Source organism: Sander lucioperca, chromosome 3 (genome assembly GCF_008315115.2).
Source record: "Sander lucioperca isolate FBNREF2018 chromosome 3, SLUC_FBN_1.2, whole genome shotgun sequence".
In the NCBI taxonomy this organism is placed as follows: Eukaryota; Metazoa; Chordata; class Actinopteri; order Perciformes; family Percidae; genus Sander; species Sander lucioperca.
The window spans coordinates 13,489,670-13,507,489 of NC_050175.1; the positions used below are offsets into that span (position 1 = coordinate 13,489,670).

General features: G+C 41.1%; 1 protein-coding gene across 2 annotated transcripts in view; it reads left to right on the forward strand.

Annotated features, from left to right (window-relative positions):
* Positions 1-481: 481 nt before the first annotated feature.
* The window catches only part of myo5aa (myosin VAa), a 62,059-nt gene continuing 44,720 nt past the window's right edge, over positions 482-17,820 (forward strand). The window contains exons 1-2 of one of the 2 annotated variants that reach the window (XM_031281412.2): positions 482-754; positions 16,958-17,068. In XM_031281412.2, coding sequence (XP_031137272.1) covers positions 728-754; positions 16,958-17,068 — 138 coding nt within the window. In that variant the 5' untranslated portion in view covers positions 482-727. Of the gene's footprint in view, positions 755-6,733; positions 6,964-16,957; positions 17,069-17,820 lie in introns of those variants that run through there. The other variant, XM_035999317.1, reaches the window with a different exon arrangement.

Below are 17,820 nucleotides of genomic sequence, written 5' to 3' on the forward strand. Positions count from 1 at the left end.
TACATACATAAATTAAGTACACAAATTAATTAGCATATAATGCTATTCCAGCATGGACATTTATCAAATACAATTACAAAATGAACAAAAACATTAATATTTCTAGGATATTATTATTATATTCTTATTCAAACTGAAATTATACTCCTAATAAAATACAAATTCTTTGATAAAGATGAGTCTGGGGGGGGGCTTTGAAAATTATAGTTCAATTATTTTATATATTTAGGAGAGAGTGGAGTTTGCAGCCATGAAAGACAGCCACATAAAACTAGAAAAAAAGTATATTTACAATGAAATTATGTGATTTATGTTGAAGCCATGTTGCTAAAGCAAAAAAAGAAAAAGAAAAACATGATATAGAGTTGTCCTTCCTACTCAGTTTTTTTTTCAGGAGCAACACAATTCATTTTTGTTGGTGTATTTTCATCTCGTGACCAGCGGGGGGCGCAGTTTTCCACGCGGTGACAATCCTCCCCGTTTGCCTGAATCATTTCATCCATCGTACCCAGAATGCAAAGTGAGACACCGAAACCTCAGCAGCTTCAAGCTTTCCAGGTTATCATGGCGATAAGAGACACATATTCTTCCCCTTGAGTCCCTGCAGCAGCAACAAAGGATTTCTTCCTCCTCTAGCTACATGAAAACACACACCGAGTTCCATGCAGAGCGGAGACCTTCCGGAGTTTTAGCCCAGATTGGAGAAAGGACATAGCGTGTAACCGTCATGGCAGCGTCGGAGCTGTACACAAAGGTAAAACAAGTGTATATTTATATGTATAAAGCTGGGTGCTAGCATTTCGGCTAACGCTAAATAAATGTCATAGTCGCAGGTTTACCGTCATGCTAAATGCCATCACATTTTCACTATGTTCTCCCAATAAACATGCTGACAGTTTAAATTTCGCTACGAAAAAAAATGTGTCTTTATAACTGCACGCTTGGTGTTGGTTTTAAATGAATGAAAAGGATGTTGAAACCGCATTAAACATGCTGGTCTGACACGCAGTGAGATGTATTTGGGTGTTTAAATATAGATGTCAGTTCAGCGCTGAAATGGGTGCAGCTGACAAAAACACAACGTTAAAAGATGCCGCAGAGTCGTTGGTGTCCCCACAGTCGTCCTTTTCATATACGTACATCATACAAAATCACCTTTTATTGATATTGTTTTGTCATTTGTGACCTTGTTTGTTCACCCGAACAATATATCTCCTTGTCCCGGGCCTTCATATACATCATCCCCCCCCACTGGAGGCTAGAGGGCTGGGATGATGCAAAGGCGGTGCCAGCCATCATGGAGGCTCTGGTTTTACGATTTTAAACCATAACATTTGGCGTTTGCTCAAACTTGTGCATCTACATTGTTGTACAGTGTGTTTTATTTTGATGTTGGCGTGTGTCTTAGGTTTATGACTCGGTTCTCTTGGGCGTGAGCCGAGTCCTGCAGGTTGGGTACCAATGAGATGTTGCGATGGGCACTGCATCCGGACAGTTTAGCATCCTTTAGCATCCAGGATGTTTAGACTAGCAGAGGCCCTGAAGCCTCACTGTAGCGTTACAGCTTCAGATGCTCACTGAAAAGAATATGACACTGCTGCTAAGGAGGACTCACAAGGTCATAAGTGCTGCTGCTGTAATTGTTCTTTGATTGCAATGTGAAACCAAAATAAGAAATTGTGTGTGTGTGTGGGGGAGAAGATGAGTCACCCATCCCCCTACTTTGACAGCTGGTGTTTTCAGCTTGAGTAAGGTCCTGGTGGTGAGGAAACGTGACAGTGTGTTTGATCATGATGATGATTGCTATTGAAATTCCTTTTTAAAGCCGCACGAAACGGCATTTGTAATTTGAGCCACTCTGCTTTCAGTTGGATCTCTCGTGTTGATAGAAATGTTTTCCCTCGGTTGTCTTAAGTGTGTTAGACAAGTCGTCAAAGACGGTGTTTTTAAAATCAAAAGGGACTCTGCTGAAATGTTTGAGTCCCCGCTGGCTCCTCGGCGTGCTGTTCTGTAGCTGATCCTGACCTCTGATCGTTAAGGAGAGAGGCATACAAAAAGACATCTTGTTTCATTTAGTGATGGCATTATTTGATTAATCTATTTACTGAGTCATTTTTCAAAGCAAATCAAAATTAATTGGATCCAGCTTCTTATAATGTAAATATTTGCTGATATGCTTATAGTCACCTTAAGTAGTAAGTAGCCTAAGTAGTATATTATTTTTTTATTTTTACTATTTTCTGACATGTTATAGCCCAAAAAAAAAAAAAAATTATTAATTGGACTTATCCGCGCAGTACACATACGTTTGTTTATGTTTTTATTTCACAGCTTGAATACTCTTTTCTGATTGGCTAATTGCTACATTCTATTGTCTGTTATTTTTGAATAGCAGACCGTTGCTATGGACGCAGTTCTGATCATGGACTCTGGAGGGCCATTTTTAAATAAATTTTTTGTGTCAAATTATTGATTTCTTTAGTAAGTAGCCATGTAATAAGCAGGATAATGTAGTGAATTTATAATTCCTTACATAGCTGGGTGCTGGCAGGTCGGCCTAGCACGTTCAGTTTCCTGCAAAATCCCTATACATTTTCAGCATATCCTCCCAGCAAGTTTGATTGTTGCTACAGAAAACCTGTCTTTTCAATAGTGGAGGTGGCTTAATGAATGGAAACCACATGATAAACATGCTGGTCTGACATGCAGTACGATGTCAGATTTCATTTTACATCGAGACAAATAAGGTTTGCTACCTGCTTTCACTCCCTTTCAGCAACAATTATATGAATATGTGTTGGGTCTGGTTAAATAGCACCTAGGTGAGAAATTACAACCAGCCATCAACAAAATGCAAGTGGATTGTGGCTGATGCTGCTTAATTAGTTTCCTCTGCCAGCAGGATTTGGCTTGTAGTCTTATTCCATAGGAATCTAATTCCATTGTTAAATGGTTTTAATTGCAAAGAAGTAGGGGAAACTTTGGATGTACGTGTCAGTGTGGCTGGGAAATAAAGTCAGGTTCTGTTTTGAATGGTACAGTCTGTTTTAGAAGTCCGCCTCTGATGTCAGACCCTCTCTGTGAGTTACTTTTCCAACACACGGTTGGAAAACACTCTGCCCTTTGTGTGTGTGGATCAGCCTTATAGAAGTGTGTTGAGTGGCTCTGAGCTGCTTGTTTAACATGCCCAAACATAGACACACACACACACACACACACACACACACACACACACACACACACACACACACACACACACACACACACACACACATACTAATACACACGTCATCAGATTCTGCTCCAGTCTACGTTTGGCTCCTGTCTGACCTGACTACCAGTATAAAGAGAGGTGAGTCAGAGGTGAAGGCAGATATTGTGAGTTGGAGGACCGGGACGAAGCTAAAGTTTTAAACATGAATTGCCAAAAAAATCTGCAATCTGTTTTTTTATTAGATGTAGCCAAGTAAAACAAATCAGGATGGAAACGAATGTCGGCGAATGTGAATGAAACAGTGCTGTGTTCCTAGAAGCAGAGATGGAGGAGAGGGCGGATATTGTCATGGAAAAGGAAGTGAGGCGACGCTCCCATTAGATGACTCAGAGATGGAAAAGCTATTCATTGCACTACCTAGAGTTGCAAAAATACACAAGCGTTTTGCTCTACTGCAACAAGAGCATATTATTTTTAGATTTACTAGACTCAGCATCGATTCATGAAGCTAAACTGAGACGATAACTATTGCCTCTGCAGATTTCCTTTTTCACAACAAGCTTACAGTGTAGAAGATACAGAGTCGTGTAGAGATGCGTTGCCTCTAATTGCAGGTCAGACAGCTTTGATTTGTCTGTATCAGTGATTTTAGCAAGGCTGTGGTTGGCTGTCTATCCACAGCAGGAGCTGGCAGTGAGGCAGTAATGAGCTATGCTCACCATGTTCAGGATAATGGTTTTTGTTTTGTTCCCCTTCAAGGCAAGGTAAGGAAGGATCAGACGAGGGAAATTTGATTTGTTATTAAAAAGACAATACCAGAAAGCTGTTTTATTACTCTACTACTAGTCTCCCATTGCCAGACCTATCTCCACAGCGCTGCGGAGTAAGGTCTGGCTCCTCAACAAACACACTCCTGGATAGGAGAAAAAAAAAAACGCTCTGGGTTGTTTGCATTTCTTTAAACCAATCACAATTGTCTTGAGTGGCGCTAAGCTCCGGTCGCAGAGATGGTCTCAGGAAGGAACTTGTTTAGGTGGAACATTTGCATCCCGCAAAAGAAAACGCCACATACAATATTAACTGAGGTTAACTGTTCACACAGTAACGTGTGCTATTTAAAGAGGCGCTATGCAGTTTTGGCTATTTCTTTGCTGTTTTCTCGCTTTTTGCTCGCATGTTTCTCTATAGAGCTTCCCCTACAGCAGTTTACTTGTGTCTGACTCCTCGCTCGGTCAGTCTGCCGTTTCCTCTTTCTCTGTTCCTCCGACAACGCTTTCCTAGCTTTCTGCTTCGTTTTTGCCAGCTCAGCCATGACGATAGTGTGAAAAACTCCATCGCTACCTTGTTAGCCGGTTCCTGAATAGGCGTATGTGTGCAGTGCCGTGAAGCAATTCATTGCATCGCGATACCTGATATCACGCGATACTTCCTGACGCTGAGGCTGGCGGCTCGGCGGCCGAAAGTTGCAAGGGTGGTTTTTTCACTCACATATGCTAGGGGGGAGTGAGATGACCACCATTCAACTCGAAAAAAGTCATATAACCATTCCAATGACAAAGCTTTTCAGTTAAGGTAAATTAAGCTAAAAAAAACGGCATAGTTCCCCTTTAAATTAGCTGGATACATAGTTAAACGTAGTTTGCTCTTATCAGTGTATCAGCGTGTGTACTTTGTCCATAGCAAATCTCAGCCAATCAGTCCCAAGAGTTAAACGTCCCAGTTAGATAGTAAATACATTTTTACTTTTCATCATTCCCCTTAAAGAACCAATCAGGCCTGCCTTGTTGCATGATCCAACTTTTCTTCAAAACTTGCCATTTTCAGCATGTAGCTCGCTAGCTCGAAGTTTGTTGTTGTTTCCCGAAGAGAATGGAGTCAGACAGCGGCAACACACATCATGCTGGAAATGAACTGTAGTTTATCCAGCCTACTCTACTAATACTTGTGGATGGACTAGAGAGAGTAGGGGTGGGAATCATCAGTTAAATCACAATACTGTAATGATTTCTTGCCCGTGAGCATGACTGTATTACAAAACAGGCACTTTTAAATGATGCGATTATATGGCAAGAGAATTACCTTTTAATACATCACAAGATCTTTGAGTAACTGATCAGTATGACATACAATATACAAGTTTTCAGAAAGCAGGAATCATTCATACACTGTATACTGTATTCATTGCAGTGTGTGTGGTGCTTTCAGGAGCCTTTGCCTCTTTAACTCACACACACGCGCTCGCTACTGTTACACATGTGCCAGTGTTCCTTTGTCAAATGAGCAAAAACACTTGAAATGCTGGCAGCAATGGAATGATACACCTCTGCCTCAGAATCACAAGAAAGTGGATCGTAGTGTTGGTGCTACTAGGTTCTGCTCCAACTGACTGGATCCTAACCTAAAAGAGCTGCATGTAGTACAGGGGCGGGAGACTTCAGGGTAAATCAGGAACCAATGATGTGGGTCAGAAAACAGCGGTAAGTTGAAACTTTGCAGCACGTTGCACACTATGGCCCCACGCCACTCAGTGATGGTCAGGGAGAGAGTATTGTCATCAACTGTAACAATCAACAATGTAAAGGAGAACACCTGGCGCATCACTTGTCAATGGGTGTTTCAAAAAGGACAGCATGCTTGACTGTTTCAACCATTAAAAAGCAGTGCAGCGGTGGTATTCTGTGATGTAATGTTTATTTGTTATTGTTGTTATTATCTGTGACCATTTCTGATTTACCCCTATCCCTAATCTTTTGACACGATAGCAGCATGGCCCTATTGGAATCAATGTCGGTCCACCGATTTGGTCCAGACTCAAATATCTCAACCATCCGATTGCCATACCTCAACTGCATCAGGTGGCAAAATTTTACATGATCTAATGTCAGTGGCTTATTTTCTTTCTCCCCAGCTCTATTTGAGAGAGCATGTGCATTAGATTACTGAGATAACCTGGTTAAAGTAATTGCGTCATGTTGTATATGCTCTGGCATGTAGCCATTGCAGTGTTGTCCAACACAGATGAACACACCAAGGGCAGAAATGCACAGAGGAGGGCTGCATGTTTAGAGCTAAAATAATGATTCTGACTGTTATGTTCAGTGTGACGGTGCAGCAATTATTTCTTGCGATGATTTGAGGAACAAACCTTTAGCATCTTATTTCAACGCTTTGTTTAAATTTTCAACCGGCATCTTAAAGTAAATGAAATGTGTTAAATGTTGCACAACACAGACATAAACAAACAAAAGGTTTAGAAACTACAATTTGGATTCGCGTTTGTATTTGAATAAATTGTGCTCCTCTAAAACAAGAGGACACTTTCAATCCAGCCGATAGGAACAAGACTCAGGTTGACTGCTCGTCTGTCAGACAGTTGTTATTTGGAGCCATGTCCGTGGTTTGTGGGAAAGTCCTGCTTTCTCCCTCTGAGAGTCTGTCTGCCCCCCCCAATCATGTGACAGAGAAAGGAAGCCGGGATGTTTGATAGGCAGTAGGAATGGCCAGTCATCTGTCACAGGGCAAGGAAGTTTGGGGGGCGTCGGTAAGCGCTGCATGTGTCTGCAGACACACTGGGTAGGTTTCATCCACCAGTGAGCTCTGGAGCTCAGTGCTCGATCAGCTAGCGTCTGGTCTTGTGGCGCGTGTGGCTGGAGGCACCCAGAAAACCAGCAGACTCACAGCATGAGCTAGAGACTTGATAAAGAGACAAGATGAACATGAACAGGGAGTTGGAGTATATGTTTGTCCAAGTAAGTTTTTGCTTTTTTTAAGCTTTTAAGCTTTGGATTTTCACCTCATACCTCCATTCATTGATTAAGTAGATAGGCCTAGCCTAAAAAGATCTTGTGGAATTGTTAAAGAAGATGGGTCTGATCTGTTGAATGAGAAGCTACTTTCTCTTTTTAGCTACATGTAGTTTTTTTGATAAGTAATCAGCAAGTTCTGGTATTTGGTATAATGCCTCTTTATTGTGCAACATGGAGCCCTGGTCTGGACAAATCCTTCTTAGCCTAGTTATGGCAATGAAATCAGCAGGGCAGGAATAACTCCAGAGTAGCAACAAATTTAATTTTAGCCAGAGCTGTGTTTTGGTATCTGAATGACATTTTTGATTCAGATCAAAATGTAATCACTGGATGTAGTTTGTAGTTTGTCCCAACGTTTGAAGATACAGGGCTGCATTTCTGGGTTTACAGTCTAGGGCAAAAGCTATTTGACTAGATGGAGAAGTAATATGTTTTCCTATTGAATTATAATTGATAGATTTACAGGCCATATAAATAATTTCCCAACATGTTGGCTGTTTGCTGTAGCATGTTGTATGTAGCAGCAAGGAGAGGACACTTTTAGAGAATAAAGAAAATAGTGTCTCTGATGACCTGGTTAGCTTAGCATCGCCCCATTTTCAGCTTTATTGTTTTTTATGTCTTTCTAGTGGTGTAGTCTAGTGTGTTGTAGTGGGTATACTGTACTGTATATATATTGGCCAGAATCTGCCTGCCTTTGGGGAGAGGGGGGGTCTCACTCAAGGAAGTTTTGAGCATCAACGACTTCATTTTCTGTATTCGGATACACTTTTATGTACCAATTTACGGTGGAAATACCTTTATTTAGCCTATGTGAAGAAGAAAATCACAGATGACAATTCAAAATATATCAAAAATATAATGGAAAGTATGTTGTTGCGTGTCAGTGGGCATTTTTAACTGGGTATATGGAAATCCTGGAGCTTTCCTAGTGGGTATACTGCGTATACCTGCGTATCACATAGACTACACCACTGTGTCTTTCAGGTCCATTGTCTGGTATAAACATAAAGCAAAAGCACAGCTGTACACCGATTCTCCTACCCTGACATAAGTGAACTACACTTCTCCAAGAATCAGCACTGACTAAACTAATGAGATTAGATACTGGGCATGGTCAAAGCGTCTTAGTAAGGGACCCTGATCTTTCGCTGGACATTGGCACGCTATTTGTGCCAAGGGTCTAGTTAGGGAGCACCATCGGGTGTTGCGAAACTAGCACAGTTTCTTTCCAGCCAAACTCTCCACCAGCACTGAGGTCTTTGTATCTTTGCTTCATGCTGCGTCTGCCCAGCTGAGCAGAAAAACAGCAGATTCTCACATGAGTGGCATCATGTGACGAGGCTTCTGCAGTCTGGGACTCCATTGACTGCTTTACTGAGAATATGTGAGCAAAACACTTTTTCGCATACCGCTGCAGCGGTCTAGGTAGTTGTCTCTGCCAGACCGTGTTGTAAAATGTTTTCGGGTTTTAATCTATTTTCACTTGATTCATTCTTATGATGTGCCCATCACGTAATGCCTCACAGTCTTCTATAAAGAACGAGATTATTTCACTAGGAGTAGTTACCTTTTCACACCAGAGCAAAGGAGTGTAATTTTATTTGAGGAAAGTTTAGCTACAATAATAATCTTCCAGAAATCACAAATACAAGGTTTAAATTGGAAATTACTTTCATGTAAGTGGTCTGATGGGTGTTCATTATACTGTAGGCAGTGTGTGAGCATGAGAAAACCCTGGGAGGGCTCAGAGGAGTCCCAGCAGGCCAGAGGGACTCCAATCCAAGTGTGAAAGCTCAGAGCTCAGTATTAGCGAGGTGAAGTCTCTCTAATCTGCTGTTGACTTTGTGCAGATTTGTAAATACTTGTCATGGATGCCCTGCCCCATGGTTACAGCCCTACACCACCACACATACGCATGCATACAGTACTTGTGCATATACTGTACCCACACACTCTCCCAATGAGAGAGCCAGTTGGAGACGTGTAACTATGGTAACCCCTGCCGACAGATCTCAACTCTAGCGGCGTTGCCAGATAATGCTTAAATTACTGAAAAAGGGAACCAATGAGACAACATCACGAATTGTTATATGTAAAAATGTCAAATTGAAGCGCTTTTTGGTGTTACAGAGCTCCCACGGTTACTGTCAGTTTGTCTTTTATGAACGTTGTTACTACCGCATTGCATTGTGGGATACTTATGCCGGCGTAGTGGCCAGTGTTTGCATACTTTAATATTTCACCGGAATTAGTATGCAATTCATGTACTATTGGTATAAGATTTCGGACATACTTAAAAGTTTCACATATTGTTGTTTACTAAATAGCATGTTATTATGGAATTTCGGACACAACCTCAGTCTTCCTCTAATGTCCTTGCAGTGGTGTTGCAGTAGAATCAAGAGCTAAAGGGGGTTAAGTTTACAGCTGAAATGAAAACGACTTTCACGGCATCTGCCAAAATGATAGGGCTAACTTAATCGATGAAAACGGGACATATGGTCACACCTTTTCATATTAACAGATTACAACCGTCTTTAAGATCCAGATTGTGGCACACACAGTTTTGGATGAAATTGGTTTAATCCAGAGTCTTTATTAATGTGAACACATCTATACCTATGTTTCTGTCTGTGGTTAAGGACAAGAATTAAGACAAGTAGAAGCTTTTGTCATCGTGTTAGTAGTACAGTGGCAACCTGTAGCCATATGTGAATGTAATGAAATCTCGGTGTAGTTGACTGGAATGAGATTAGCCAGTGTTTAATTAGCATAATCTGCCCTGATCCTTTGTCTCAGTTAAACCAGGATTATCAGACCAGCCTCATACCTTCAAGAGCAGCCTTTCCCTACTGTGAACTGATCTGCTGTCAGCTCCTGTGAGGGAAAGTGTAGACTAGTTAATCATTTGATATAAAAGAAATATCTATCTTTAAATACTTGATGTGTCAGAAACACAGTACATTGCTACAAGAACACTGGTGTTGCTAGATCAGGGTTGTCCTCCAATATGATCCATATGATGCATGTTGTTTATGTTTTTTTTCTTTTTTTATGATCTTTTTTTTTTACGTCAAAAACAGTAGCACAGAACAACAACATCATTGCCAGGCATTATGACATTCACAATATCCAGATAACAAAAAATCCATATTATGGATTATGGACAGGGGTCTTTATACAGCACATAATTTGCACGTTATTTTCCATCACTGTCAAAGCAGACAGTAAAAGGAGGGTAAATGATTTCTAGCAGTGAGGACAAGCGGGGGTAAAAAAACACCAAGCACAATTCTTATTCCAACCAATTATCTCATGAATCTCTTTGATGATTTCAAGCCAGTTATCTGCTGTAGGTCAATCGGCCTGTAACCATTTACGAGTGATTGTTGTTTTGCTGCTACTGTCAATACTTTCAGGAGCTATCTGCCATTTCCTGTTATTCCTTCTATCGTAATGATGCATGCTTATTGTATTGAATTGGTAAATAGTACACCATAGTACACTCGTATAAGTATGACTTGAATACTATCCTAATATCATATGCATGCATGTTGTAATTCCAGTAGTATCAAGTAATTGTTTTATTATTCTGCATTTCGAAAGAGAATATGATCTCTATCATATCACTGCTCCAAACGAAATTTGAGGTCTTACAAAAGACGTTTCAAGTTGCATTAGGCTATAGGAAATGTAGGATCCAGTTGTTTAGAACTAAGGACTAAAAGTCAGGATATCTCCGCCAATGCTCAGTCCCTCCAGAAAAACGTGATTATGCAATCGCATAATTCAATTCAGTCAAAGTCCGCATATTTATGCGGGGGCCGCATTTTTTCAAATACGCCGCACTTTCGCTGCATAAATTGCCGATTTCCGCACAAAATATGTGGGGCTTGCATGATTTCATAATCCCCGCATTTTCGTTGCAAAAAAGTCACATATATCTTAGCAGAAAGTTGAAAAATGTTGTGGTTACTTCACACAATAGCAGCCATTTTCCCCTGTTGCCATGGTAACGTTATGAAGTGACGTAATTAGGCGACGTGAACATCATCGAAAAGCTGCAAACCCCGCGATAAAGCCATGATGAAACGGCAGTTTTTGCAAGTTCCCGCAATTTCATCGCATAAAATTGCATAAATATCCCGCATATTCCATCGCATTTTTTAAGAAAACGTGCCGCATAATCAAGGATTTTTGCCCGCAGCAATCACAAAAAAACTCCGCATTTTTCTGGAAGGACCCAATGCTGCTTAAATTTTGACCATTCTTCAATAATCTGTCTCTTATGAATTAATTAACCATATGGAAGTCCAATACTAAATTGGCGGGGTACCCCTTTAATCTAGTGTAACGACCAAATCAGACGTCACTTGACTGGATCTTCACTGCCTTTTTTCTGGAGTTAAAGAAAAGCAGTTATACGTGTGCTCAGGGCCGGATCACACTGAATACATTGGATATGTCACCTTTCATTTCAAATGAGAGCATCTGTTACTGACTGGATGCAGATGGCAGAAGAAGGTGTTGCATTGTTGTATTCAACTAGTATTATCTACTTTTTTAGTTTTACTAAAACTTTTTTTTTTTTCCAAGCTCCGTACCCTTCTTGGGTTTTGCACCTTTAAAAGCAACACACATGGGCGCCTGGGTAGCTCACCTGGTAGAGCACGTGCCCATATACAGAGGTTAAATCCTCGATGCGGCGGCCACGGGTTCGAGTCCGACCTGTGGCCCTTTGCTGCATGTCATTCCCCCTCTCCCTCCCCTTTCACGTCTTCAGCTGTCTTATAAAAATAAAGGCCTAAAAAAATGGCCAAAAAATAATCTTGGAAAAAAAAAAAAGAAGCACACATCACATACACAGCATGTGACCCTCACATCAGTGTTACCACAGCCAGTGCCCTGAGGTAAAGAAAAAAGGACAGGAAATTACAGATCTACAAACACAATGTAGCAGCGGGAGATCATCGGCAGTGTGAGGGCAAGCTCAATGCAGAGACACTTTAGTCATGTGATTTCTGACATTACAGATGCTCTGATGTCTTTTGATCCTTTTTCGTCACCCTCTCTCTCTCTCTCTCTCTCTCTCTCTTCGTCTGCCGCCCATAGAGGTTCTGACTAATCACGTTTTTCTCTCAAGCTTTCAGACGCTCCTCTTTTCCAGCTTGTGTTTCATTGTGGAGGATAATGTCCTTGAAACATGTAAATGTCTGCCAGTGTGCGTGTGTGGTTGAGTTTCGTCCTTCATTTCTCCTCTGTTTTCTGAACCCAGGGGAATTTGTTGCTCTATAAATATAATTCATAGCCTCTGCAGCTGCATTATAGTGCTCTGTCTTTTCGTCCCATACTCGGGTACACACACTGGCCCTCATTTATGAAACGTGCGTACGACCAAAAACAGGCGTAGGACAGGCATACGCCGATTCCTACGCAAAGCAAGGGATTTATCAATTTGAACGTGAGCGTAGGCTGCGATAAAATCTCACGTCTGGTCTGAAGTTGTGTACGCAAGTTTTCGAGTCAGTGTGGACTTGCGGTGCAGCATATAACAAGTTTAACAGGAGAAGGAGAAGTCATCAGTTGATCACTTATCAGCAATGGCAGATCTGGCTCTTTTAGAAGACCTCTATTCGCCGGTACAACAGTGCACACGTACGTGCACGGGCCACGGTGGAGCGCTCCACCGGATTGATTAAGGGCAGATGGCTCATGGTCTTGCATCAGCGGGGGGACCCTACTATACACGCCAGAAAAGTCTGCAACATTGTTTTAGCCTGTGGGGTTCTGCACAACATCACACAGGAAAACAGTGTGCCATAAATGTAGTGATGGAACCAGATGACCCAATGCCCAGAGAGCAGTGTCCAGCACAGCCCCAACTGGGGCTATACCAAGGAGACAGGATATTATTCCTCGCTTTTAAAAGGTATAGTGTTATGTTTGGCAATGATAGCCTACTCAATACAGGAAACATGACGATGCACAACATTTTTATTTATTCTTCAGGTTTTCGTTTCTCTTTTAAAGTGTCGTTAATGGCCACAAGTGAACGATTTATTTCTGCCATTGACCAAGTTATTTCGGCTTGTTTTTCCAGCACCTCTGCTGTCAGGAGACAGGGTCAGGGTGGTGGTCCAGCACGGGGGGCGGAGGACACGCGCTCTCCCTCACAGCTGTTGCCTGGCTCTGACTCATGAAAAACACACGAGAAAAATAAAAGACACTGCATAAACTCCGCTACTGTGTGTTTATTTAAATATAGGTACACCATGTAGGCCTAAGAGATTGCAATATAAGCCTGTATATTACTATTATGACAGCATACATATGTCAAGGATGTATAAATTAAATAAACTTCAGCTGGAGTCTTATTTACCACGGCAACACTGTTGACCGCATCAGTGATCTCTTTCCATTACGCATTCTTTCTACAGCCTTTAATACCAGTTTTCAGGCTGACAAATCTACAAACGTAAGTGAATGAACCTGAGATATCAGGGTTTCAATCTCCACCTCTGAAAAGTGCTGCTTCTTAGCCAGATTACATCTTGCCATGTCGTAAATTGTAGGGGCGAAGCCTCAAAACCGAGAATATATAGGGGCGTGATATTTAAATTACGATCGTTTCCAGCCGCTGCATTTATCACTGTACGACCATTCTTAAGCTCTGATTGGTGTGATACGAACGTTTAATGAATCACACGTGAAGCCTGTCGTAAGAAGATTTCTGCGCTGGTTTCTACGTTAGGTTGAAAAGTGTGTGTGTGTGTGTGTGTGTGTGTGTGTGTGTGAGATAATCATAATTGACACCTACTGACATGTAAAACGTGTGTTTGTGTGTGAAGGTGATGATTATGAAGATCAGGAAGTGTGTTCAGTAGCACAGTGATGTGTCCGTGAGGTGTGATGCTGCTCAAAGCTCGCTGTTGCTATTTTTAGCCTCTGTCCTCATCCCTCCCTCTCTACGTGTTTCTCTACATCTCTTCCCTACTGTCTCTCTCTCGTCTTGTTGCTAGGAGGCTGGCTGCTGGGAAGGTCTCCCGTGGGGACCAAAAAGTTGACACCACTAACGAAATGGTGGAATTGGAGAGAGGCAGGCACAGAGGTGTGCCTATAGTTGAACATTTAACACAGTATTACCCATTTTGTTTCCACTTTAAGTCACTTTTAGGCACATTTTCCTAAATTTGTAGCCTGACGTATTTTATATCTTTAGAAACGTTGGGGTCTTTTGAAATACAATTCTGCTGAAACAGTGTCGCCATTACACAGTCCAACAGGGCACTAACAAGTTTGTTTCTTAACTGTAAAATGACTCATATAATGTTGAATACTGTATATTGGTCACAATTCTTTTTAAAGATTATTTTTTGTGGCATTTTAGGCCTTTATTTCCACAGGACAGATGAAGACATGAAAGGGGAGAGAGAGGGGGAATGACATGCAGCAAAGGGCCGCAGGTCGGAGTCGAACCTGCGGCTGCTGCGTCGAGGAGTAAACCTCTATATACTGTATGTGCGCCTGCTCTATCAACTGAGCTGACCCGGCCGCTTTGGTCCCAATTCTTTTTTCTCTTTAAAGATTGTTTTTTTGGGGCTTTTCCCTTTATTACATAGAGACAGTGGATAGGCATGAAAGGGGGAGAGAGCAAAGGCCGCTGCAGGACTCAGCCAACATGGGGCAAACGCTCTTACTGGGTGAGCTAGAGGCAGCCCCCTTTGGTCCCAATTCTTGAAAACAAAAACAAATTTTTTATAAGTTTATATTTTAAAAAATGTGTCACTCAAAGGCCTTAACCACACGGCATACTACCTAACCACACTGATCACACAGTTTGGTGTTCCTGCAGAGTACAAATCACTTGTATAACACTTTTGAACACATCCAGTAAGGCTATGTGTTCACAAATTTATTTTGTTGAAAAAAAAGTTTGAGTAATCAGGGTCCAAAATTAACTTTTTGGTCTATTTGCCGATAGCTGGTAAACTGAAAAAAAGTACCATCCAAAATATTTTCAACCAGCCATAAAATTGCATAAGATAAAAATGAACACTAACAAACGAGCAGGTCCTATTTGTCGAGTACCTGTGGCAAACACTGCAGCTTGTTGTGTTGGCGTAGCTGTCATAAAAAAATGGCGTTCTTAGAGAGGCTGTAGCTGCCATTTCCCTCCACCACTCTTCTTAATACGCAAAGCGAGAGACAAACAGAGAGAGAGAGAGGGAGGGCCAGGGTTTGTGTGACCATGATGTCATGATTCAGATGATCGGTAGTGAAGTAGCAGACCAAATTTACCAGGTTCTCTCCCGTTGTGCTCTTCTACAATGAGGTCTTTCTCTCTCGCATCTTTGAAACTGACGCCAGCAGTTTATGTAACGAAGCCCAAAGTACTCAAGAAGTATCAAAAGTGCCATTCAGATACTCCTGTATTAGTAGTTCACTGTGTGTGTTCATATTTAACTAGTATTTAAAATAAATGAGTCTCAGCAAAGTGAAAATCCCCATTCGTGTTGAGATTATAACACCTAAAGGTGTTAGTGTCTAAATCCCGTCACGTGATTTGTGGTAATATGTGTGTGAAATGTGGGTTTCTTTTAGTCTTTTTACTCTGTCCTGAATATTGCTTTAACAAAGACAAGAAGACCAGGAGTATATTTAATCTGCTCTCATTTAAAGAGTAATGATCTATTTATATTTTCACTTGCGCCATTGATTACTTTACATGTGGTGAGGGATCCTGCACAAAACTGACACACATAAATGTCAGGTTAAGTGGATGAAATGCTTGCTACTGGAATACAAACTGCACCAGAATCTGTTATGTTGAACCTCTAAAGCCTCTTAATTTCCTCCCATCTTCCCCCCTTGTGTAATATCAAATGTACTGTAAGAAAAACATCTGTGTTGTTTGACCCCGGACTTACTGTATGTCCTCACTCCAGCAACCTGCACATGCAGGCCTCATCTGTTTGGGATTTTAAAGTCATCCAGCAAACTCCTACACTGTGTGCGTGTGTGAGAGCTAGATTCCTCAGCCATATGACTGCCAGTGTTCATCACTGTTTTTCCAGGTCTGTGATCAGCTGATTGCCTCCAGTTACAAGTCTGTAAGGCCTAAAACAGTTTTATAGTGAACTTTATGTGTGTGTGAATTTTACCTTATGACCACACAATATCCACAACTACATTCCTCAGTCATTAGGAGCCTCTATTTGTTCAACAGTTTGTTCCCACAACTTAACTGATCATTACGAGCCATGTACTAATGACTGAAAACATAGAACCCAGTGTTTTGTCTGCGGTCATACTGTTTTAACGATTAGTACTGTCAGCCTTTTTTTCTTTTCTTTTTTTTAAAAAAAAAAAAAGGATTTTAGTTGAACATGAGGTGGAACAAACTTGTATAATATAAGTATCTCCAAATAATAATAATAATAATAACTTCAGCCTATTTGAAAAACCATGTGATGTTGGTTTATCGCACAGGGCCCCCTCATATATCAATCAATCAATTTTTTTTATTCGTCACATGAAATCATACAAGGTACAATACAGTGAAATGTATTCCCATCAGCTCTTTCAACTTGTGCATGATTCATCCTAACGTGGCCATCAGATCAGCACACAAAAAAGAGTGACCCGGTTGAATGGCAGCGGCACTTTAGGATCCAGCCAAGTCTCGGCGACAGGACACCACAGCTCCAGACATCCCGCTGGAAACCGATCCATGATAAACCGAGATATGATAAAGCTGTCAGCTGCGTATATACTGAATAAAAATTTAAAGAAGGCATGAAAGTCTTGAAAAAAGATGGGCTTTGGATGGTAATGTAAAATGTCAGCAACCCTGGCTCTTGGTATCATTTGGAATCCCTTAAATGTTATGACACATCTTTATTTACCTTTCTTCATTTTTTATTTTCTCCCTCAGCGTGCTCGGGTGTGGATCCCCGATGCAGAGGAGGTGTGGAAGTCTGCTGAGCTGACCAAAGACTTCAAAAATGGCGACCCCTCCCTGCAGCTCATGCTGGAGGATGGAACGGTGAGGATGAATGGAGGTGTAGAATGCAGAGAAATCAATCTCTCTTTATTTTTTTCCCTCTTCTCAGCTCTTTTTGTTGCATCATCTCTCGCTCTCTCTCTCTCTCTCTCTCTCTCTCTCTCTCTCTCTCTGCCTCAAAGACACTTCAAAGTGCTGGATCTCATTAGTGGTTATTGGTTTTACCATTAGCACTTTCCACAAATGAGACCTGCTTGCAAAGATGCCCCAAGGAGCATTTTAAATGTATAGCAGTACATTTAATTCCTCAGTTTAGAATACACACCGCTTCCAGCACACAGAACTCTTGTTAATGAAAGCATGCTACTGGCAAGACCATTTGCCATATTTCTCTTTATGATTTAATCCCATATGTAAATGTAGCTTGCACCATCGATGTGGTTACTATATGTTTCTGGTCCTGGCTGTTTAATTCAAAACTTGTCAACAGTTTTCAATGACATTGGGTGGAAAGTTAAGACATGAGCACAGGGGAAAACAGGATTCTTTTTTGTGTTTTAATTATTATGTTATTTGTGTAGCTAAATATCACACAACATGTATCAGTAGGCCTAAAGCAGCAACAGTTTTAAACATAAATTTTTCAAAGAGGACAGGGAACAATTCAAACCCCTGCAATAAAATGATTTCTCTGAATATTGTATCATGTTTTTTTATGGAATGATGTAGCCATGACTCTCATTGTGGATTTTGCTGCTGATTCATGTGCAGATTAAAATTCTAAATAATTTCTA